Raw genomic sequence first — 24,958 nt, 5'->3', positions numbered from 1 at the left:
ACCAGGTCTCCAGGTTCAGTCCAGCGATATAAGTCCCAACATAGCCTTCTCAGACAGCTGGTTTCCTCACCTCCACCCACAGACAAACCCGGCTACTTCCTCCACCACAGGAAATTCAGAGCAGGGCCATGGGTGTGTCCGGAGGTCTGACTTTTACCCCTGGGACCACACCCCGAGGTGGAGATATGGTGAATAGCCGTCCCGCCCATCTCTTTAGCTGGCCATAACGAACCCGGCCCAGGTAACCCACATTAACCCTCTCAGCACAGTACAAGTGATCATATCACACCTGGTAGTGACTCTGAAGCTTGCAACCTCACACATGCTCCATGCCTGGCCCATGTGCTCAACTTAGTGGTTCAGCGGTTTCAAAAAAACCTACTCAGATGTGCCTGAGCTACATGTGAAGGAGGTACATTGTTTGTGCTCCCATTTCCGCAAGTCAGCTACAGCTGCTGTCGGTTTGGCAGTGCTGCAGCAGTGCTTGCAAGTGTCATATCACTGACTGGTGTGTGATGTGCCCATGTGCTGGAACTTCACATTACACATGTTGGCAAAGCTTTGTGACCAGTATAGGGCAGTAGTTGAATGCCAGCTATAACATGCCCATCAGAATTCCGATCAGTTTCCACACATAAGAACCAATGAGTGGCCATGGATGTCTGACATCTGTGAGTTTCTACAAATGTTTGAGGAAATAGCCAAGATGATGAGCAGCCATGACCATCAGTGTAACCATACCACTTCTATGGCTACTCAAACGCTCACAGCTCACAAATAAAGAGGAAGCTTTGCATGTGGCCAAGGTGGAGAAGTAAGACAAAAGTACGCAAGGTAATACTACCCAGCCCAGCCTCAACTCATATTCTCAGTGCAGATTGAGTGCTAAGGAAATGATGGATGCTGACAAAGTTGTGAAAAAAGAACAGGAGATGGTTGCCTGCACTACTGAGGGTACTAGCCACACCAGCTTCATCTTGTCTGTTCAGCATAGATGGACTGAAGAGGAGGAGGAGGAGATGGTGAGTTATCCTCTTTGTGAGGACAGGGCAGTCTTGCCTGTTGGAAGGCTGGCACACATGGATGACTTTATGTCCCTCTGCCTTTCACATGACCCTCGCATAATACGCATTTTGGCCAACATCAATTACGGGTTGTTCACTCTTCTCAACCCATAATACAAGAAGAACTTTCCATCTCTACTTCCTGAAGTGTAGAGGTCTAGTAAAATGGTGCAATTCCAGAAGGCTCTAGTTGAACAATTAGTACAAAAATTCCCATCTGACAACATTTGCGGCAGACGTCATAGTTGCTTGGGCAACCAAGAAGGAGAGATGAAGGAGACACACACCAGGTCCAAAAGAGACAGGGGAAAACTATCTAAGGTCTGGGGCAGCTTCATTAAACCTAACCAGGCCCTGAGGCAAGGAGTAGTTTGACAAAGAGGGAAAAGTTTTTGAAGATGGTGGAAAAATACCTAGCCAACCATACCAGCATCCTCTGCGATTTTTCTGTGCCTTACAACTATTGGGTATTCAAGATGGACACATGGCATGAACTGTCCCTCTATGCCTTGGAGGTACAGGCCTGCGCTGTCACCAGCACTTTGTAAGAGTGCATTTTTAGTGCCACCAATGGAATAATAACCCCTGTCAATTGAAAATGCTGACACTGATTCTTATGGCTTGACCCAGACTTCAAAACCCCACAGGATTACAGCAACACAACCAAAAGCCAATTTAAATGTTCCTACAATAACTCATTACTATAGTAGTTTTCTGTTCTGAAGTAACTTGTACTTTTAAATGCGTGGACCTAATAAACTACTTGGATTATACTTACCTGGTTTGTCCTTTTCATATCCTGTGCATGTTGTCCATTGACAGTGCAGATTTTAATACTTCATTTATTGTTATCCACATTTTTATCTGATCATCAGGTGGCCCTTCCTCCAAATTTTGAGAGGGTCACCAGGTGACTCTTGTTCCAAATTTTTAGAAGGTCATCAGGTGGCCCTTGCTTCAAATTTTTACAGAGCCATCATGTGACCCTTGCTCTTAATTTTTCCAGGGTGTGTGTGATGCCCTCCTTCATATTTTTTCAGAATGTGAATGTGGCCTACCTCTACAACTCTCTGACATATGTAGATGTAAACCCCACCCCCACCCTGGTAAATTTTGTTCAGCCTTTGCACTTAGTGCATAGCCTATACCAGTCTAGAAGTCATACTCCTTAAAATGGGAAAAAATGTTTGAGGCCTTCCTCTAGGTGTCTTCCAGGGTGTATTGAAGTCCTGCCTTCTAATTTTTGGTAGCCCTTGCACCTAGTATATATGTTTTATGAGTCTAGGAGGCCCATTACATAAAAATTTTAACAGAATGTGTATGAGGCCCTTCTTTATGTCTAATAAAGGGTGTATCGGAGTCCCTCTTCCTTCTAATTTTGGCAGTGCTTGCATTGTCCACATAGGTTTTGTGAGTTTCAGAGTCCCTCCTTCATAAATTAAACAGTATGTGTCTGAAAATGTCAATGTTCTCCTCAAGCAATTATTGTGCAATGAGGAAAGAATTGAGTTATTTCACATAATATTACCTGGCCTTCACAAACCTTTCAGTGTATTATTAAGCATATTAATTACCTGGACATGTAGGACAGCATATTCCTGGCACCTTTACAGGGTTCTTACAGTGAACTAGACATTGCACATGAGATTCTGTGATAACCCCTTCCTGCAAGCCAAAAAACAAAATAATGTTAAATCTCCATAAATGTGGGTACATATTTTGGTGCTACAAGTACAAAAATATTAATTTAAAGTCTCTTCTCTTCAACCCTACCAAATCATGCTAAATAAATCAAGCAAATAGGCATTGTAAATTGCAAACATGTACACTGCCTTAAAAAAAGTATTCATACTCCATCAACTTTTCCATATTTTTTCACGTTACACCAACAAACTTATTTATTGGGATTTTATGTGATATACCAACCCAAAGTAGCATGTATTTGTGAAGTGTAAGGGAAATACTGCATGGCTTTTTAAGTATTTTAAAAATATAAATTTGAACTCACCGGACATATCAGGGATAAAGGTATGGAGGAGAGTAAAGTAGGGTTAGGTTATAAAAAATAGCCTAAGTTCATAATATCTCACCTAATCCTTTTGCTACCTTATTCCCTAATGAGTCTTTGATGAAATGCATCGGGACTAAACATCTGTGAGCAGCTGTCAAGGTACAGGACTTTAGGGGTAATGTGTGTTTGTGAACACCCCCTCCCCCCCTCTTTTCTTCCTGTTTGATTCTATCCATGAGGTTCTGATGGACAACAGCACAGGACGTGGTGAGATCACTCCAGTATTAGTGATCCTGTAGGCCAGACCTGGGCAACGGGCGGCCCGCGGGCCACATCCGGCCCGCCTGCTCTCTGTGACCGGCCCGCCCGTCTTCAGCCGGTGCAGTGGAGCCGGGCTGCAGCATGCCGAGTAGGGAGAGATCCTGTGCAGGTCCGCACAGTCAGTGCAGGAGAAGGAGCAGCACAGCAGAGCAGACGGAATAATTCATCTTCCAGGACCTGCGATGATGTCACGCCCATGTGACTGTGTGGGAGGAGACAGGATTGCCGGGGAGAAAGCAAGACATGCTGAATGCTGAAGGAGATGTGGACACATGATGACTGGTAATAAGAAAAGAAGGGACATGAGGGGGAGGGGGGCTGCAGGGTGAGGGGCATATGAGGGCTGCAGACTGACAGAAGGATGTGAAGGGCTGCAGAGTGTTTGAGAGGGGTAAGTTGGGGTACAGGCAGGGTGAGATATGTGGGCAGGGTGTGTGACATATGGGGGTGTAGTGTGTGTGATATGGGGGTGCAGGCTGTATGGGGTGTAGTGTGTGTGATATGGGGGTGCAGGCTGTATGGGGTGTAGTGTGTGTGATATGGGGGTGCAGGTGTAGTATATTACAGGTGTGCTATATGGAGGTGTATATAGTGGTGTAGTATATGGGGGTATAGTGATGTAGTATATTACAGGTGTGCTATATGGAGGTGTAGTATATTACAGGTGTGCTATATGGAGGTGTAGTATATTACAGGTGTACTATATGGAGGTGTAGTATATTACAGGTGTGCTATATGGAGGTGTATATTACAGGTGTGCTCTATGGAGGTGTAGTATATTACAGGTGTGCTATATGGAGGTGTAGTATATTACAGGTGTGCTATATAGGGGTGTAGTGATGTAGTATATTACAGGTGTGCTATATGGAGGTGTAGTATATTACAGGTGTGCTATATAGGGGTGTAGTGATGTAGTATATTACAGGTGTGCTATATGGAGGTGTAGTATATTACAGGTGTGCTATATGGAGGTGTAGTATATTACAGGTGTGCTATATTGAGGTGTAGTATATTACAGGTGTGCTATATGGAGGTGTAGTATATTACAGGTGTGCTATATGGAGGTGTAGTATATTACAGGTGTGCTATATGGAGGTGTAGTATATTACAGGTGTACTATATGGAGGTGTAGTATATTACAGGTGTGCTATATTGAGGTGTAGTATACAGGTGTAGTATATGGGGTGTAGTGATGTAGTATATTACAGGTGTATATAGGGGTGTAGTGATGTAGTATATTACAGGTGTATATAGGGGTGTAGTGATGTAGTATATTACAGGTGTATATAGGGGTGTAGTGATGTAGTATATTACAGGTGTACTATATGGGATGTAGTGATGTAGTATATTACAGGTGTGCTATATTGAGGTGTAGTATATTACAGGTGTACTATATGGAGGTGTAGTATATTACAGGTGTACTATATGGAGGTGTAGTATATTACAGGTGTGCTATATTGAGGTGTAGTATATTACAGGTGTAGTATATGGGGTGTAGTGATGTAGTATATTACAGGTGTATATAGGGGTGTAGTGATGTAGTATATTACAGGTGTATATAGGGGTGTAGTGATGTAGTATATTACAGGTGTGCTATATTGAGGTGTAGTATATTACAGGTGTGCTATATGGAGGTGTAGTATATTACAGGTGTGCTATATTGAGGTGTAGTATATTACAGGTGTACTATATGGAGGTGTAGTATATTACAGGTGTGCTATATTGAGGTGTAGTATATTACAGGTGTAGTATATGGGGTGTAGTGATGTAGCATATTACAGGTGTATATAGGGGTGTAGTGATGTAGTATATTACAGGTGTATATAGGGGTGTAGTGATGTAGTATATTACAGATGTATATAGGGGTGTAGTGATGTAGTATATTACAGGTGTACTATATGGGATGTAGTGATGTAGTATATTACAGGTGTGCTATATGGAGGTGTAGTATATTACAGGTGTAGTATATGGGGTGTAATGATGTAGTATATCGGAGGTGTATTATATAGTGGTGTAGTATAATACAGGTGTATATGGGGGTGTAGTATATTACAGGTATATGGAGGGAGTGTAGTATAATACAGGTATAGTATATAGGGGTGTAGTGATGTAGTTTATTACAGGTGTAGTATATGGAGGGGGTGTAGTGATGTAGTATAATACAGGTGTAGTATATGGGGGGTGTAGTGGTGTAGTTTATTACAGGTGTAGTATATGGAGGGGGTGTAGTGATGTAGTATAATACAGGTGTAGTATATGGGGGGTGTAGTGATGTAGTTTATTACAGGTGTAGTATATGGAGGGGGTGTAGTGATGTAGTATAATACAGGTGTAGTATATGGGGGGTGTAGTGATGTAGTTTATTACAGGTGTAGTATATGGAGGGGGTGTAGTGATGTAGTATAATACAGGTGTAGTATATGGGGGGTGTAGTGATGTAGTTTATTACAGGTGTAGTATATGGAGGGGGTGTAGTGATGTAGTATAATACAGGTGTAGTATATGGGGGGTGTAGTGATGTAGTTTATTACAGGTGTAGTATATGGAGGGGGTGTAGTGATGTAGTATAATACAGGTGTAGTATATGGGGGGTGTAGTGATGTAGTTTATTACAGGTGTAGTATATGGAGGGGGTGTAGTGATGTAGTATATTGGGTAGAACTGAGGTAATTATATTAGTCCGGCCCTCTAAACCAATCCCAATTTGTCATGCGGCCCCATGGGAAAATTAATTGCCCACCCCTGCTGTAGGCTATGGTCCCCCTTTGGGCGCATGTGTTAATTCCTTGTTTGCTGGACCATTAGCCATTAATCTGTACACTATAATAATTTAACATTGTGCACATTATTTATGCTGCATTGAGAGGGTTCACTGCATGCACTTGTGAATCTACTGTTTACTGCACACTTGCACTTTGGGTACACTCTTACCTGTAGGCTAGTGCAATATTGCCTACTTGCATGACCAAACAGGTTTCTGGTGTTATTTTACACCTAATATAGTATTGATATTTTAATATAATCTATAAATAAAAGTTATGTTTTATTACTTCTATCCATGCTAGGAATCACCATTATGAAAGGGTTGCAAGAAGCAAGAGATTTTTTAAAGCAAGCCAAAAAAAGTCTAATTTGCAGTCTGCAAAAAAACATGTTGAAGACTCATCTACCATGTGCTCTAGTCAGAAATAAAAGATTTTGGCTAAACACAAAATGAAAAGAAAAACACTGCACACCTTCCAGCACGACAACAACCTTAAACATCCTGCCATAGCTACAATTGAATGGTGTACATCAAAGCATAATCATGTGTGTGAATGGACCAGTCACAGACCAACTCTAAATCCTATTGGAAATTTGTAGTAAAATCCATCCATCCAATCAGCTGAGCTAGAGATATTTTCAAATGAATGGAGAAGAATTTCAGCCCGTAGATGTGCAAAGCTGTTAGAGACATACCCCAAAAGACTTGCAGCAGTAACTGCAGCAAAAGGTGGACCTACAAAATATTGATCCAGGGGGGCTGAATACAAAATGCATGTCACAAGTTTGAATTTTATATTGTTAAAATATTTAGAAAACCTTACATTATGTCATTTACGCTTCACAAACACTTCCTACTTTATGTTGGTATATCACATAACATTCCAATAAAATACATTTAAGTTTTTGGATGTAAAGAGAAAAAATGTGGAAAAGTTCACTGTATTTCTTTAAAGGGAAATGTTTCTTTAAATGTTAGTAATGTTTTTTTGTCCCATCCACAATCTGTATTAAAAAAAACCCAAAAAAATAAGAATCTTGTCTGCCAGGGCTCTTTTAGATTCAAATTTCCTGTTGTTTCAGGAAACAACAAATTTGCCTGGCCACAATAAACAGACTCTGACCTTGAATTATTATTGAAGCATCAAATCAGCATGTAAAAAGGTTATTGTGAAGGAAGGGTCAGCTGTGACATTGCTTATTGTGACAAGTGGACCTAATGTTCTCAGCTGTGTATAGACGTTTTGCTTGCCATTGTGTTAATGCCTCTGCTGATAAGGAAACTACTGTACACTGTCCTGGAAAAGTCAGGAAGTATGAGTCTAAAAAGGCCCTAGCGGCCAGTGTGAAAACTGTTCTATTAATTATTTTGTTAAAGTTCATGACATTAAAAACTCAGTCAAAGATTAAAAAATAAATAAATAAATATAGATATTTATGGTGGCCTCCTTACTGATGATGTCAGAAGAGAATGGATATGGAAAATCCAATTATGATTGGTCAATTCTTTAGTTTCCTAGGAGATGGGCCGCCACCATATTAATCATGCAGTGTTCTTATGTATAGGAAATTTGTTTGAGCTATCATCAATGACTTATTGCTTAAATCAAGTTTCTATGTTTTATATATATATATATATATATTTATATTTATACATATATACTGTATATATAACATAGAATCTTGATTAACACAATAAGTCATTGACGATATCTCAAACAAATTTCCTATACATAAGAACACTCTGCATGAGTAACATGGCGGCGGCCCATCTCCTAGAAAACTAAAGAATTGACCAATCATAATTGGATTTTCCATATCCATTCTCTTCTGATATCATCAGTAAGGAGGCCGCCATAAATATCAGACTATCCAGCCGATCCTGACGATATGCTCCCCATTAAGCATCAGTCTAATTTATATGGGGGTTTAGAATGTGAGCAGTGAAAGTTCATGGACACTAATAGATGATGACTTATAGTTGGCTTATTTTAGATGTGCCCTTTTTAACTAGTTTATGACTGCTTAGGCAAGAAAAAATGGAATGCAGCCTCTATAGGCACTAATTAAAGATTATCATGTCTGTATACTTGAAAATTTAAGGGGACTTAAAGGACCACTCCAGCAAATTTTATTTTTTTCACTGCTGGAGTGGCCCTTTAAATGTAAACCCCCTACCCCTGTCATATACTGACCTTCCAGAGTCTTCACCTATGAGAGCCAGAACGAGGGCAGAACGAGGCTTTTATAGAGTTGTGACCTCTGGCGCGCTCCAAGAAACAATGGAACTGCCGGCAGGTCACAAATCACAGGAGACTGATGAAAGCGACGCTGGAAAGAGATGAAGATGGCAGCAGGTTAGTATAAGGCAGGGGGCAGGGGACTTAGATTTAGACCATCACTCCAGTGGTACAATATAAAAAGCCTGCTGGAGTGGGGTCTTAAGTAGATACTGGATACAGAACACTAAATAGTGGATACCCCCAAGCAGCAGACAGCTCAATTAGGAGACACAATGGTAAGACTCTATTTGGTGAAGACGTTTATCTGTTATTCCAATCTTAATGTGCCTTGAAATGATCATTTCCTAGATGGAAAGCTACCCAGCTAATAGTACTCACATCAGTGAACAATGAACTATAGTATCTATAGAAGTGTCTACTAATTTTCCAACTAAACACATTGCCGGAATTTATAGCAATAAAGGTGCGGAAACAGGAAAAGCACAATAAAGTCAGCAAGGGCTTCCTACATTGTCCTTCTGCAGCTAACAATACAATTTACACACAAGCTCTGCAGAAGACAATGTAAATTCAACATACCGTAGTTTTGGGTGCGAGAAAGCTTTTATGGTGTATGTGTTTTGGCATTACTTATCACATGCAAGGTAATGAAATATAAAAATCCCAGCGTGCTAGACTGGTACTGTAAATTGTTATACCATTTGTAAAATACGACTAAAAAGAACCAAATAAAATCTTACCTGACACTGATGGGTAATGCAGGGATGCTCGAGGTCTTGCCACTTCATGGAGCTATTGTAATGATTGCCATGAAGACTACAACCTAGTGAAAACAAAAAGAAAAAAAAGTCTATGAATAACTGAAAACAAGGCACAATATTCTAAGTTATATACAGTGCCTTTCGAAAGTATTCGGCCCCCTTGAATTTTTCAACCTTTTCCCACATTTCAGGATTCAAAGATAAAGATAAAAAAATGTAATATTATGGTGAAGAATCAACAACAAGAGGGACACAATTGTGAAGGTGAACGATATTTATTACTTATTTTAAACTTTTGTAATAAAGTAATATAAATAAATAAATAAGTGAAAATTGGAGTGTGCAATATTATTCGGCCCCTTTACTTTCAGTGCAGCAAACTCACTCCAGAAGTTCATTGAGGATCTCTGAATGATCCAATGTTGTCCTAAATGACTGATGATGATAAATATAATCTACCTGTGTGTGATCAAGTCTCCGTATAAATGCACCTGCTCTGAGATAGTCTCAGTGTTCTGTTTAAAGCGCAGAGAGCATTGTGAAGACCAAGGAACACAACAGGCAGGTTCATGGTACTGTTGTGGAGAAGTTTAAAGCAGCATTTGCTTGCAAAAAGATTTCCAAAACTTTAAACATCCCAAGAAGCACTCTGCAAGTGGTCATATTGAAATGTAAGGAGTATCATACCACTGCAAATCTACCAAGACCCGGCCGTCTCTCAAAAATTTCATGTCAAAAAAGGAGAAGACTGATCAGAGATGCAGCCAAGAGGCCCATGATCACTCTGGATGAACTGCAGAGATCTACAGCTGAGGTGGGAGAGTCTGTCCATAGGACAACAATTAGTTGTACACTACACAAATCTGGCCTTTATGGAAGAGTGGCAAGAAGAAAGCCATTTCTGAAAGATATCCATAAAAAGTGTGGTTTACAGTTTGCCACAAGCCACCTGGGAGACACACCAAACATGTGGAAGAAGATGCTCTGGTCAGATGAAACCAAAATCGAACTTTTTGGGCACAATGCCAAACAATATGTTTGGCGTAAAAGCAACACAGCTCATCACCCTGAACACATCATCCCCACTGTCAAACATGGTGGTGGTAGCATCATGGTTTGGGCCTGCTTTGCTTCAGCAGGGACAGGGAAGATTGTTAAAATTGATGGGAAGATGGATGGAGCCAAATAAAGGACTATTCTTGAAGAAAACTTGTTGGACTCTGCAAAAGACCTGAGACTGGGACGGAGATTTGTCTTCCAACAAGACAATGATCCCAAACAAAAAGTAAAATCTAGAATGGAATGGTTCACAAATAAACATCTCATCTCATACTTCTGATTTGACCACCATACATGTCAGAATGATTCCCCATGTTTTTATGATATTCTACCTTATTATCTGACATGGCTGCAGTGCCCAATCCATATCTTTAGCCCAGAGCACTGATCTCCTTCTGAGGATCATCATGTGTTTGACTTCTAATCAGAAGAACAAAAATTGTAAAATGAAGTACACAGATCACACCCCTAGAATTTTCAGCAATTTGTCAAGATTTACAGAATCCAGAGAAGAGTATAGCGATTTGTGCTAATGAAAAAATTATCTTCAATACAGTCACAAGTATATGAAAAATGTTTTCCATAATTGTAAACATTATAAGATAAATATCTGTCACATGGAGTTTGGCTCATAAATCGCCGTGTGTCATGGCAGTGTGGCGCTCCTGAGGCTTCAGTCGCCACAGGGTACTGCATCTCCTTTAAGATGTAGTACTCATCTGTGGTGCCCTTGAGGCTCAGGTCACCATAGGGTACTGCACCCCACTTGGTGGGGTGCTGTTCATGGATCTAAAAGGAGGTCGGTACCGGTTTCATCATCCACAACAACAAACACACATGGGTTGCCCCTTCCCCACTGGGGACTGGCCTAGAGTCGGGTATAAAAGGGGTTTCCAACAGTGTGACATTTACAGGATGCCATCACAACAGGGGCCCCAATCTACTAGCTTAAGACCTGGTTAGGAGGAGGAGCGGCCACCAGGGGAAGTTAGGACTCCCACACACAGTGTACAAAAACTAGAAGAGTTCTCCAGTAGGAGTGACAGTGAGCAGATGTGTTTCCCATTAGCTCCTGTGGGACATAGGAGTTTAATGGTCGCTGAGGAGGATACCATGTCAGTTAACCCTGGACCAGCGCTGTTAAGGGTGCAGCACCCTAGGGTGATGTAATTCCATGTTGCATCACCAGATTCTGCCGGATGGAAAAGTTCCATGCTTCTTCGACCACCCAAGTTTCCAGAGCCAAGTGGCACCTAAGACTTCCGGGGCGTCGATCACGGTCAGACTCAAGGGGATCCCAGCTACTGGCATAGGGAACAGTACTCTACCTAGTACAGAAGGGATTCTAAGTGCTTCAAGCCACAGGGACCTGCACTAAAAAGCGCAGTGAGGAAGGGCCTGTAGACTACCGTACCGGTTATGACCTCCCACGGATTTGGGATCGACCTGAGCCCATCACGGCAGTGACCAGTGTGAGCAGGTTGGCAGCTGAAGATGTGAGTAAACTACACCCTGAACCTGCAGAGACTGTATTGGCTCATTCTTACCAGCGCTGACGCCCAGCGTTGGTGCCAACGGCCATTAACACCCTCATCATCCACCAGGGGCCCTCTTCGCCTGTGAGGAGCGACACCATCCCAGCTGCCATAACATCTGCCCCGGTGAGGAACCCGGCAGCTACGGCTACTCCCTGGCTACATACCACAGGTGGCGTCACAACAAACTTTTCCCAATACCCTGCTTCCCCCACCATTTACTGTATGCCTCGGGGCAACGGAAACAGGAAAGGCCACCCCATGACAATGCCTGACCCGACCCAAAACGGCCCAGCGATGAGATTAACCACCTGTCCCGTTTGGCACTACACATCCCAGGTGAGGAGAGGTAAATCGCTAGTGATTCTCACATTCACAACCACACAGTCAGGTGCCTTCCCACTGGGGGGATGGCCTGGGGTAGATAGGGGGATGGCCATCACGAAGCATGGCACTTTCCCAGTCACTGGGACACCCACCTAGGGGGCAAACACCACTTGGGGAAAAGGGAAGGTGCATCTTCACACATACAGTCCCTGACAAAAGTTTTGTCGCTTATCCATGTTATGTAAATAAAAGCTTGTAACCTGACTTTAAATTCATCCATTGGTTGTATAAATTACTCTTCTGAAAGCTGAAACCCTCCCAAATTTGGCTTAGGTTATGAAAATAAAGTTGTTTCAAAGCTGAAATATTGATCATTTAATGAACACAGAAAGGTCAGATTTTGGCAAGACAAACGTTTTGTCGCCCACAGAAAGTAATGTGAAATTCAAACAAATAATTAACTTCTAATGCAAAGATATGTTGCATAACATTGGTGAATAAAGTTGTGGTGCTATTAGAGCCATATTTAATGTTTTGTGTGACTTCCATGAGCTTGAAGGACTGCATCCATGCGGTTCAACAATGATTCATACAATTTATTGATGAAGTCATTATGAATAGCAAAGAATGAAGTCATACATGCCTCCCAGAGTTCATCTATATCTTTGGTTTTGTCTTTCAAGCTTCCTCTTTCATCCTACCCCAAACATGCTCAATGATGTTGATGTCTGAAGATTGGGCTGGCCAGTCCTTGAGCACCTTGATCTTCTTTGATAGGAGGAACTTTGTTGTAGAGATGGATGTATGAGATGGAGCAACATCCTGCTGCAGAATTTGACCCCTTTTATGATTGGGAATGTAAGAGGTAGCTAATACTTCTTGATATTTTAGGCTATTGATATTGCCTTCTACCTTGCAAATGTTTTGTACACCCCATACTGAATGTAACCCAGACCATGATTTTTCCACCACCAAACGTAACTGTTTTCTCGATTCATAAGGGCTCCAATAGGTCTCCTGCAGCATTTGCGGTGGCTGTAGTGTAATTCAACTGAAGATTAATCAGAGAAATCCACCTTCTGCCACTTTTCCAGCGTCCATCTGTTTAGCAGGCTGTGGGCCTTGGCAAATGCCACACGGTTTTTTAATTGCCTTTTGTTTAGTGCTGGCTTCTATGCACTGATTCAACCATGGAGGCCATTTTGAGACAGAATCCTACAAACTGTTCTAGTTGACACTGGGACTTGAGGTGACCAGGCCTGTTGGAGCTCTGCTGCAGTGGAAGAGGGGCTGGCTTTGGATTTTCTAACCAACAAATGTTCCTCCTAAGCAGTTGTCTTGCAGGGTCTGCTGGACCTGAGCTTGTCAAAAACGTCTCCAATCTCTTCAAATCTTTTTTTAATTCTTTGTACTTGATGCTGAGACACATTAAAAATGCCAGCCAGCTCAGCAGTGGATATGGTCTTTAACCTCTTGATAATCAAGGCTTTGGTCACAAGGTGGATTTTTGGCATGTTCTCAGAGGTCAAGTTGCAGTTCAACTGAAGGTCTGGGGTGCTGGGTTTTGTTTTATACACACCTACTAATTAACCGATCATTTAGTGAGCACAGGTGAGGATGTAAACTAGGATTGGGTGCATTATATGACAAGGCGACAAAACCTTTGTCTTGCCAAAATCCGACCTTTCTGTGTTCATTAAATGATCAATATTTCAGCTTTGAAGCAACTTTATTTTCATAACCTAAACCAAATTTGGGAGGGTTTCAGCTTTCAAAAGAGTAATTTATGAAACCAATGGATGAATTTAAAGTCAGGTTATAAGATTTATTTACATAACATGAATAAGCCACAGAAGTTTTGTCAGGGACTGTAGTTAGTTAGACCCGGGCACAGCTTGGGGTGAGATGTACTTGGGACCTCGGTCTAATCTTCTTCTACTCACACTTCTGGGAGCACCATAGCACCCGTGGCTTGGAGCATCCAGCTCAGCCTGGGTTCTCTACAGCTACACAGGATTCCATGGTCCATGGCGAGTGCAGGGAACACCCGCGACCCGTTCCATATTCCACCTACACTGGGGTAGGAGGGACCCCGACCAGAAAGGACTCACAGTGGGAACACCGGCGGTCACCTCATATTACTCAGGATCAGCTGGGGCCCATCACAGCGGTGGCTAGTGGTACGGAACCGGCAACTGGGTTACTTAAAAAACTGTAAGTAAAAACTCGCAGAGACTGTGTCCGCCTATCATTCCCGGTGCCGCTGCCTCACGCTTTGGCACCCACCATTACTACTCCCCTCATCATTCTCCCAGGGGCCCACTCCACCTGTGGGGAGAAGAAACACCTCATCTGCTAGTACCATCCGCGCTGGAGGACAGCGACAGCAGCTGCAGCTAATTCCCTGGCCACGTACCACAGATGGCATCACAAAATCAACCTCCATCATCATCCATCACCACCCTCTCCTTTATTGTACGCCTCGGGGCCACAAAACCGGGCGAAAAGGCCACCCCGTGACATCCCCAAACCCGACATTACCAGGCCCAGCGACGAGCAATTTAACCCCTTGCCCCGTGGGTGCTACAGTGGCATCAGACGCTTTTCACACTACAGATTCTAAAACTCCACACTGTAGTTTCTCTGGTGCTTCTTGCTTCTGAGTTAGGCTAGAGTCACACTGGCGTATGACTCGCATGAGTGCAATGCAAGAAAATGTCGCATTGCACTCAGCTCCAATTTAGACAATGCTGCAGCTCAGATCTGCGAGTTTTAGCTCAGCCGTAATCAAACTGAGGAAAAAAATCCCAGCATGATGTGATTACTAGTAGAGATGAGCGAACCGGCCGCGGTTCGGCTCGAGTTCGGTTCGCCGAACCGAGGTCTGGTTTGAGTTTGGTTCGGCGAAGCGGTTCGGCGAACCGCTCAAACCCCATTGGAAACAATGGGAGGCAATCACAAACACATAAAAACACATTATAAATGTACACATACAGTTAATAAACATTGCCATAAGACTTACCTGTCCCCGTGATCCATCCTGCACTCTGTCTCCTGCCGCTATTCCATCCGATGATCGCTGAATCTTCCCGGTAACCAGCACTGCCAGCAGTGATGCAGGACCTATCGTGACGTCAAAATAGCCATGTGACCAGTCACGTGTCTATTATCTCATTGGCTACAGACTGGTCACATGACTAAAGGTACCGTCACACTAAGCAACTTACCAGCGATCCCAACAACGATAGGGATCGCTGGTAAGTTGTTAGGAGGTTGCTGGTGAGCTGTCACACTGCGACGCTCCAGCGATCCCACCAGCAACCTGACCTGGCAGGGATCGCTGGAGCGTGGCTACACGAGTTGCTGGTGAGCTCACCAGCAACCAGTGACCAGCCCCCAGCGCCGCGTGGAAGATGCTGCGCTTGGTAACTAAGGTAAATATCGGTAACCAACCCGATATTTACCTTGGTTAAAACTGCACGGAGCTACACGTGCAGAGAGCAGGGAGCAGCGCACACTGAGCGCTGGCTCCCTGCTCTCCTAGCTACAGCACACATCGGGTTAATTACCCGATGTGTGCCGCAGCTACATGTGCACAGAGCAGGGAGCAGCGCAAACTGAGCGCTGGCTCCCTGCTCTCCTACTTACAGCACACATCGGGTTAATTACCTGATGTGTGCTGCAGCTACATGTGCACAGAGCAGGGAGCAGCGCACACTGAGCGCTGGCTCCCTGCTCTCCTACTTACAGCACACATCGGGTTAATTACCTGATGTGTGCTGCAGCTACATGTGCACAGAGCAGGGAGCAGCGCACACTGAGCGCTGGCTCCCTGCTCTCCTACTTACAGCACACATCGGGTTAATTACCTGATGTGTGCTGCAGCTACATGTGCACAGAGCAGGGAGCAGCGCACAATGCTTAGCGCTGGCTCCCTGCTCTCCTACTTACAGCACACATCAGGTTAATTAACCCGATGTGTCCTGCAGCTAGCTACATGTGCACAGAGCAGGAGCCAGCAGCACAGGCAGTGAGAGCGGCGGAGGCTGGTATCGAAGGTAAATATCGGGTAACCAAGGACAGGGCTTCTTGGTTACCCGATGTTTACATTGGTTACCAGCCTCCGCAGAAGCCGGCTCCTGCTGCCTGCACATTTAGTTGTTGCTGTCTCGCTGTCACACACAGCAATCTGTGCTTCACAGCAGGACAGCAACAACTAAAAAATGGCCCAGGACATTCAGCAACAACCAACGACCTCACAGCAGGGGCCAGGTTGTTGCTGGATGTCACACACAGCAACATCGCTAGCAACGTCACAAAAGTTGTTCGTTAGCAGCGATGTTGCTAGCGATGTTGCTTAGTGTGACGGGGCCTTAAGACGTGTCATGTAGGACCTGTCATTGCATCTCTCTGTTACACGGTGCACATTTGTGTATCGCCGTGTACCGGCGACATGCTCTAGCACACGGTCGACTCCCCCCGCTCTGCTTCCCCGTTCCCTTAAGGTACCGTCACACTAAGCGACGCTCCAGCGATCCCACCAGCAACCTGACCTGGCAGGGATCGCTGGAGCGTCGCTACACGGGTTGCTGGTGAGCTGTCAGGCAGATCTCACCAGCAACCAGTGACCAGCCCGCAGCCAACAGCGATGCGTGGAAGCAATGCTGTGCTTGGTAACTAAGGTAAATATTGGATAACCAACCCGATATTTACCTTGGTTACCAGCACACACCGCTTAGCGCTGGCTCCCTGCACTCCTAGCCAGAGTACACATTGGGTTAATTTTACCCGATGTGTAGTCTGTCTACGTGTGCACGGAGCAGGAGCCGGCACTGGCAGCGTGAGAGCGGCGGACGCTGGTAACGAAAGTAAACATCGGGTAACCAAGGAAAGGGCTTCTTGGTTACCCGATGTTTACCGTGGTTACCAGCGTCCTCAGAAGCCGGCTCCTGACAGGTGACACAGCCAGTCAATAACGGAGATCACCGTTGCCATAGCAACGCGCTTGGTAGCGGTGACGGGAACGTCTCGCTACCAGCACGTAGCGGCACCGGAATCAAGTGACCGGAGCACCGTTGCTATGGCAACCCGTGACACCGCTTAGAGCCGGGAGCCTGTGGTCACTCTCACAGAGTGATATCTGCACGGAGCACAGCGTCTTCCCCCATGCAGCTGTGCTGTCTGATGGAGCAGACAGAGCTGCATGTGTTGAAAGGGAAAGAAGACAGAAGAGCAGGATCATGGAGGGGTGACAGGGGGTAATAAAGATGGAGTCTCTAATGTGTCTGTGTATTTATTTCTATTAAAGTATTTTTTCTCTGTGTGGTGTCTTTTTTAACCCTTTATTGGAGATTCTTAATGGCTGGGTCACACGTGCCTGACATTAAGAATCTCTGGCTTAATACTAGCTAGTAAAACAAAGCCAGTATTAACTCATGATTACCCAGCAGGCCATCCGGCTTCAGGGCTGCTGGAAGAGTTGGATACAGAACCAGATGATGGCGCTTCTATGAAAGCGCCATTTTCTGGGGCGGCTGCAGACTGCAATTCGCAGCAGAGGGGCCCAGAAACCTCGGGCTAGCCTGTGCTGCGGATCCAATCCCCAGCTGCCTAGCTGTACCCAGCTGGACACAAAAATGGGGCGAAGCCCACGTCGTTTTTTTTTTCTAATTATTTCATGAAATTCATGAAATAATTAAAAAAAGGGTCTCCCTATATTTTTAGTTCACAGCCGGGTACAAATAGGCAGCTGGGGGTTACTGGCAGCCCGTACCTGCCTGCTGTACCTGGCTAGCATACAAAAATATGGCGAAGCACATCTCATTTTTTTTTAGTTTTTTGGCAAAAAAAATGCTTCTCTGGATTTTCCATTGCCAGTGAAGGTAACACCAAGCAGTGGGGGTTACCAGCCAGTAGCTGCTCGGATTACCCTCAGCTAGCAATACAAAAAATGCAGCGGGAGCCCATATAGATTTTTTATTATTTATTTAAATAACTAAATAAAAAAAAAAAAAAAGGCTTCCCTGTATTTTGATTGCCTGACATGACAGTGCTGTAAAAATAAATCTTTAAAAAAAAATATGACGTAGCGCTCCGCGGTATTTTTGATTCTCAGCGCAGATAAAGCAGACAGCTATGGGTTGCCACCCCCATCTGCCTGGCGTTACCTTGGCTGGCAATTAAAATACAGGGAAGCCCATTAATTTTTTTTTATTTAAAAAAATAGTTTAAAAAAAAATGACGTGGGGTCTCCCCATTTTTGATAGCCAGCTAGGGTAAAGCAGAAGGCTGTAGGCTGAAAACCACAGCTGGCAGCTTTACCATGGTTGGGGATCCAATGTGGAGGTCTCTTTTTTATAATTATTTTATAAATAATAATAATTACAAAAAAAAAGTAGGGTCCCCCCCAAATTGGATCACCAGCCAAGGTAAAGCGGACAGCTGTGGTCTGGTATTCTCAGGGTGGGAAGGTCCATAGTTATTGGCCCTTCACAGCCTAAAAATAGCAGGCCGCAGGCGCCCCAGAATTAGCGCAGCCACTAGATGCGCCAATCCTGGCGCTTCACCCCAGCTCATCCCGTGCCCTGGTGCAGTGGCAAACGGGGTAATAAATGGGGTTGATACTAGCTGTAAACTCACCTGACATCAAGTCCAGCAGTTTGTGATGTCATGGCATCTATCAGATACCCGACATCATAAACTGTCATTACTAACAAAAAAAATCGACAAAAAAATGCATTTGAAAAAAACACTCTCCAAAACATTCCCTCTTTCACCAATTTATTGTAAGGAAAAAAAATAAAGGGGTCCCACGATGACTCTGGACCGTCTAGAAAATGGGGGGACACGCTCAGGGAACGTATCCCCCATTTTCTAGGAGTGCAGACCCTCCATGTGAGGAGTGTGGGTGCAATGAATCTGCACCTACTCTCCCTGGGTCCACAGCAGCAGAGTATATGTCGTAACTGTTGCTACCAAAGCTGCAATGCCCTGCTCATGAGGTAAGGGCATGCCTAATCAGGAGAACTATTCTACATTTCCAAATATTGGTATTTGCTGATATTATTGCTATTCCACCTACTATATATTAGGGATAGGATCTTGGAGATGAAATACCCCTTTAAGTCCAGTTATCCAGCTGAATGAATACTAAACAACAGAGCTCGCTATTTAGACATGTTTCTTGTGGCGTATAACGGACTCTCATGTTTGGTAGTCGTTCAGCAGGGCAACTATAAAAGCAAATCCCTCCATTTGGAAATGTAGTATAGCTCTCCTGATCAACTATGTTCCTTACCTCATGAGCAGGGCATTGCAGTAGCTTACAGATGCACGGTTACCACCACTCACTGTGTCTGAACACAGGAACTTGAGCTGACAGCCGCTCTGTGCATGCGGCAGCGTCTATTGTGAAGGAGGGGGCCGCAGGGGATCAACGCTGCACAGGTACCGTGGGACACCGGGGAACACCGGTGGGGTTATAGGGGGTGACCTGGCAGGGCCTGGGGAGGAGTTCTCTGTCGCATGTGTCATGGCACATGCGACAGAAATCAGAGGTGTAGGGTGAATGCGGCCGGCGCGCTGCTGTGCACACGGCCATCTTGGATTTTCCGGGAGGAGGTCAGGGGGGGGCACTTTGGCGACACCGGGGGACAGGGAGGAGATTTATTTCCCATCTGACATATTTGTTCATGCCAGATGGGAGATAAATAATTTTTTATTATTATCATTTTATCATATTATTCATTTACTGTAACGTGATCACCGGTATACGGTGTATACCGGTGATCACGTGAGCGGGGACCGGACAAACCGGCCTGAATCATGATCTCCAGGGTCTCAGCTACCCCTGAAACCCCGGAGATTTTCTGACACTGGGGGCGCTATTCACTTATTTCTGGCTGCTGTTTATAAACGGCAGATTAGAATAAGGCTACATTCACACGACCGATCCGTTTTTGCGGTTTGCAAAAAAACGGTCCGTTTTTTTCACGGGTGCATCTGTGTGGCATCCGTTTCCGTTCCGTTTTGTTAGGTCCGAGTGGTGGATCCACTGGGCCGTGCACCCCACTGGAGGCCTGGGTGCACGTTAGCCGGAGCACTAGCGTGGCAGGGACTGCGTCCCACAGGGGACGGGTAGAACAGTCACTGGGGCTTCAGAGTTCCTGGAGACAGTGCAGGAATCCGGCACAGGTACCGGGTAGGAATGTCAGGCAATAATATGATCACAGGACACGGCACAAGGGGGACCTGAGCACCTAGCTTTCAAGACAAGGCTTACAAGACACGTTGATCAGGCCCCGCCCACATGGCAAGGCCAGTCTTATATACCCAGCACAGCCTCATGTCATATCCTGCTGCAGCAGTGCTGGGCCCAGAAGACCAGATGAGTGGGCGCGGCCCGACCCTATACAGAAGCATGAGTCAGACACATGAGACTGGGGACAGGACACAGGAGAGCACGAGCGGGAGCGGCAGCCGTGACCGGTGGACACGTGGACCGGATCAGTGGGTAAGGAGCGGTGCCGTGCAGGTCCGACTGGATCAGTGGGTAAGGAGTGGTGCCGTGCAGGTGCGACCGGATCAGTGGGTAAGGAGCGGTGCCGAGGCATCGGGAGCGTGACACGTATATGGTCCGTATGTCATCCGTTTGTCATCCGTGTGTCTTCCGTTTTTTTTGGCGTACTGCCAAAAAACTGAAGGAGGGAAAATACATAAATTTACCCAGGATCCATAGCTTCAACCTACATGAGGCGGTCACATGTTCAGTCCAGTGCCATTTTCTACTGCCTTTAACAGCGTAGTGCGCTCTGGTTAGTTTCCTGTGCTTGTACACTTCATATCAGTCTTTTCTGTCATTATAATGGCAGAAAGACACATAATGTCCCACTCTCCTGCATTTTGTAATTTGCACCCTTTGGTGCCTTTCATGTGGCACTAAGGGGTGCTTAGCCTTGTATTTACCAAAATAAAAAAATAAATTAAAAAAAAATGACGTGGGGTTCCCCCTATTTTTGTAGCCAGCTAGGGTAAAGCAGACGGCTGCAGCCTGCAGACCACAGCTGACAGCTTCACCTTGGCTGGTAATCCAAAACTGAGGGCACCCCATGCCGTTATTTTAAATTAAATAAATAATTAAAAAAATACGTAGGGGTCCCCCCAAAATTGGACCACCAGCCAAGGTAAAGCAGACAGCTGGGGTCTGATATTCTCAGACTAGGGAGGTCCACTGTTATTGGACACTCCCCAGCCTAAAAATAGCAGGCCGCAGCCGCCCCAGAAGTGGCGCATCCATTAGATGCGCCAATCCTGGTGCTTCGCCCAAGCTCATCCTGTGCCCTGGTGCGTTGGCAAACGGGGTAATATATGGGGTTAATACCAGATGTGTAATGTCACCTGGCATCAAGCCCTGGGGTTGTGAGGTCAGGCGTCTGTCAAATACCCGACATCACCAACCCAGTCAGGAATAAAAAAAAATAGACGACAAACACATTTTTATTTGAAAAAACACTGCCCAACACATTCCCTCTTTCACCAATTTATTAGAAAGAAAAACAAATCCAGGTCTGCTGTAATCCAAGGGGTTCCCATGACGATCCACACTGTCCCAGTCAATGAAGAACAGAATGTTCCCCATTGGCTGGGAGAGCAATGCAGTGACCTGAGCTAACATCAGAAGGTCAGCCCAGGTCACTGCAGGGGATGACAAGTGCTGCTGTCAGCGAGGTACATTACCTGCGCTGATCTCCTGCACTGCTGATACTGCACACTGACTTCAATCACCTTCACAGCCAAGTATCACGAGCGGCCCGTGACGTCACCAATAGTGACCACTCGGGCCGCAGTGACAGATGTGAAGCGGCAGCCATGGAGGACAGTGTCATCGCTGAGGTCGGGAGAGCAGGACTTCATCACCGCAGGTAAGCCGAGCGGGGCGATGTGTGCGGAGTACGAGGTGGGCGGAGCCTAGCGGGGTAATGTGTGTGGGTGCGAGGTGGGCGGAGCCTAGCAAGGTAATGTGTGTGGATGCGAGGTGGGCGGAGCCTAGCAAGGTAATGTGTGCGGGTGCGAGGTGGGCATAGCCTAGCGGGGCTATGTGTGCGGTGTGAGGTTGGCGGAGCCTAGCAAGGTAATGTGTGTGGTGCGAGGTGGGCGGAGCCTAGCGGGGCTATGTGTGCGGTGCGAGGTGGGTGGAGCCTAGCGGGGTAATGTGTGCGGTGCGAGGTGGGTGAAGCCTAGCAGGGCTATGTGTGCGACGCGAGGTGGGCGGAGCCTAGCGGGGTAATGTGTGCGGGTGCGAGGTGGGCGGGGCCTAGCGAGGTAATGTGTGTGGGTGCGAGGTGGGCGGAGCCTAGCGGGGCTATGTGTGCGGTGTGAGGTGGGCGGAGCCTAGCGGGGTAATGTGTGTGGTGCGAGGTGGGCGGAGCCTAGCGGGGCTATGTGTGCGGTGCAAAGTGGGCAGAGCCTAGCGGGGTAATGTGTGTGGTGCGAGGTGGGAGGAGCCTATCGGGGCTATGTGTGCGGTGTGAGGTGGGCGGAGCCTAGCGGGGTAATGTGTGTGGTGCGAGGTGGGCATTGCCTAGCGGAGCTATGTGTGCGGTGCGAGGTGGGCGGAGCCTGGCGGGGTAATGTGTGCGGTGCGAGGTAGGCGGAGCCTAGCGGGGTAATGTGTGTGGGTGTGAGGTGGGTGGAGCCTAGTGGGGTAATGTGTGCGGGTGCGAGGTGGGCGGAGCCTAGCGGGGTAATGTGTGCGGGTGCGAGGTGGGCGGAGCCTAGCGGGGCTATGTGTGCGGGTGTGAGGTGGGCGGAGCCTAGCGGGGCTATGTGTGTGGTGCGAGGTGGGCGGAGCCTAGCGGGGTAATGTGTGCGGTGCGAGGTGGGCGGAGCCTAGCGGGGCTATGTGTTCGGTGCGAGGTGGGCAGAGTCTAGTGGGGTAATGTGTGCGGGTGCGAGGTGGGCGGAGCCTAGCGGGGTAATGTGTGTGGGTGCAAGGTGGGCGGAGCCAAGCGGGGCCATGTGTGCGGTGCAAGGTGGGCGGAGCCTAGCGGAGTAATGTGTGTGGGTGTGAGGTGGGCGGAGCCGAGTGGGGCCATATGTGCGGTGCAAGGTGGGCGGAGCCTAGCGAGGTAATGTGTGCGGTTGTGAGGTGGGCGGAGCCTAGCGGGGCTATGTGTGCTGTGCGAGGTGGGCGGAGCCTAGTGGGGTAATGTGTGCGGTGCGAAGTGGGCGGAGCCTAGCGAGGCTATGTGTGCATTGCGAGGTGGGCAGAGCCTAGCGGGGTAATGTGCGCGGGTGCAAGGAGGGCGGAGCCTAGCGGGGTAATGTGTGTGGGTGTGAGGTGGGTGGGGCCTAGCGGGGTATTGTGTGTGGGTGAAAGGTGGGCGGAGCCAAGCGGGGCCATGTGTGCGGTGCGAGGTGGGCGGAGCCTAGCAGGGTAATGTGTGCGGGTGTGAGGTGGGCGGAGCCTAGCGAGGTAATGTGTGCGGGTGTGAGGTGGGCGGAGCCTAGCGGGGCCATGTGGCGCTGAGGACGTCAGTGCCGGGGACTGCATGGCTGGGGACAGGTGAGTGTGAGTGTGTGTGTGTACATGCTGAGTGCAGGAGGGGGCGGAGCGAGCTGAAAGGGGAAGTGTCGGCTTCCTGCACGCGTAACCAGGGTAAATATCGGGTTACTAACCAAAGCGCTTTGCTTGGATACCCGATGTTTATCTTGGTTATCAGCTTACCGCAGGCTGCCAGCGATGGCTCCCTGCACACTGTAACTGTAAAAAGCCCTCCTTTTGCTGATAGAACCGTTCTCGAACGTAACTCGAACTGTCGAGCTTTTAGCAAAAAGCTCGAGTTCTAGTTCGATCCAGAACACCCCCCAAAATCACTCGAACCGCGAACTGTAGAACCGCGAACCGCGCTCAACTCTAATTACAAGTCTCTTATCACTCACTCCCATAGAAGTCTATGGGTGCAATTGAAACATTGGACTGCACTCGGATGACATGTGCTAAACAATATACACAAAGGCTGACAATGGAGAAGATGGACAGATCACCCTCTCCCTCTCCTCTGTAGCTGTGATCCGATCATGAGATCGGATCACAATTGCATGACACTCAGCTCACGCTCACAGCAGAGCAGGAGCCAAGGGTCATTAGCATATAGCATCTAATGCTCTTGCATCAGATGCCATACACTCATGTGACTCTAGCCTAATACAGAAAAGCTCGAACGTCGACCAGCTGAGTGTTCATTTGTGATCAGGCTGGCAGGAGTTAATTTCTTCTAGCCTTTTGATTATCTCTAGGATCATATGTTCTGCGAAGACCAATCACAGCTACTCTTCACTTATTTAAGATGGAGGAATCTGTCTTCTCATGCGACAATAGCTTTTGCTACACCAGTCCGTGTGCTTTTGTATCCCAGTCCTACTGGCGATTGTAGTGCTTTGTGTGTGGACTTGTTGTGGACTTCTCCCATCATCTCATTGTTTTATTCCTGTTCTTATTTCCCTCCTTATCACTTGTTGTCTTATACATCTGTGTGAGCGTTCTGAGTGAACATGTTTCGGTTTCCCCTGTTTGTCCAAATATGTGGGTTATACCACTCCTGTCCCAGCCCTACCCTGGGGTGAGTGAGAGGGGTATTAGATCAGGGCTGATCTGGAGCAGGGCAAGGAAGGCGGCCCAGACATTGTCACAATCAGATGTGTCTCTGGGATCAGGGACAGCTAGGACCCCCCTAGCCTGAGGGCCAGCTTAGGAGCTCCGGTCCCAGGATATCCCATCACACTATGTGACAAATAAGCTGTGATTTTGTTCACACTGTAGAAGACAAAGGGACAACTCCTTTAAAATAAGTAACTAAAAATTAAAATAAAAATT

At 46.3% G+C, this 24,958-nt stretch overlaps 1 protein-coding gene across 1 annotated transcript in view; it reads right to left on the bottom strand.

Moving 5' to 3' along the window:
- Positions 1-24,958, bottom strand: part of BMPER (BMP binding endothelial regulator) — a 492,868-nt gene that overhangs the window by 364,986 nt on the left and 102,924 nt on the right. Inside the window, exons 4-5 of the mRNA XM_075315106.1 lie at positions 9,143-9,225; positions 2,639-2,729 (exon numbers count right to left, since the gene is read on the bottom strand). Coding sequence (XP_075171221.1) covers positions 2,639-2,729; positions 9,143-9,225 — 174 coding nt within the window. The remainder of the gene's footprint in view (positions 1-2,638; positions 2,730-9,142; positions 9,226-24,958) is intronic.

This window comes from Anomaloglossus baeobatrachus, chromosome 6 (genome assembly GCF_048569485.1).
Source record: "Anomaloglossus baeobatrachus isolate aAnoBae1 chromosome 6, aAnoBae1.hap1, whole genome shotgun sequence".
NCBI lineage: Eukaryota > Metazoa > Chordata > Amphibia > Anura > Aromobatidae > Anomaloglossus > Anomaloglossus baeobatrachus.
This window is presented reverse-complemented; position numbering and strand designations above follow the sequence as displayed.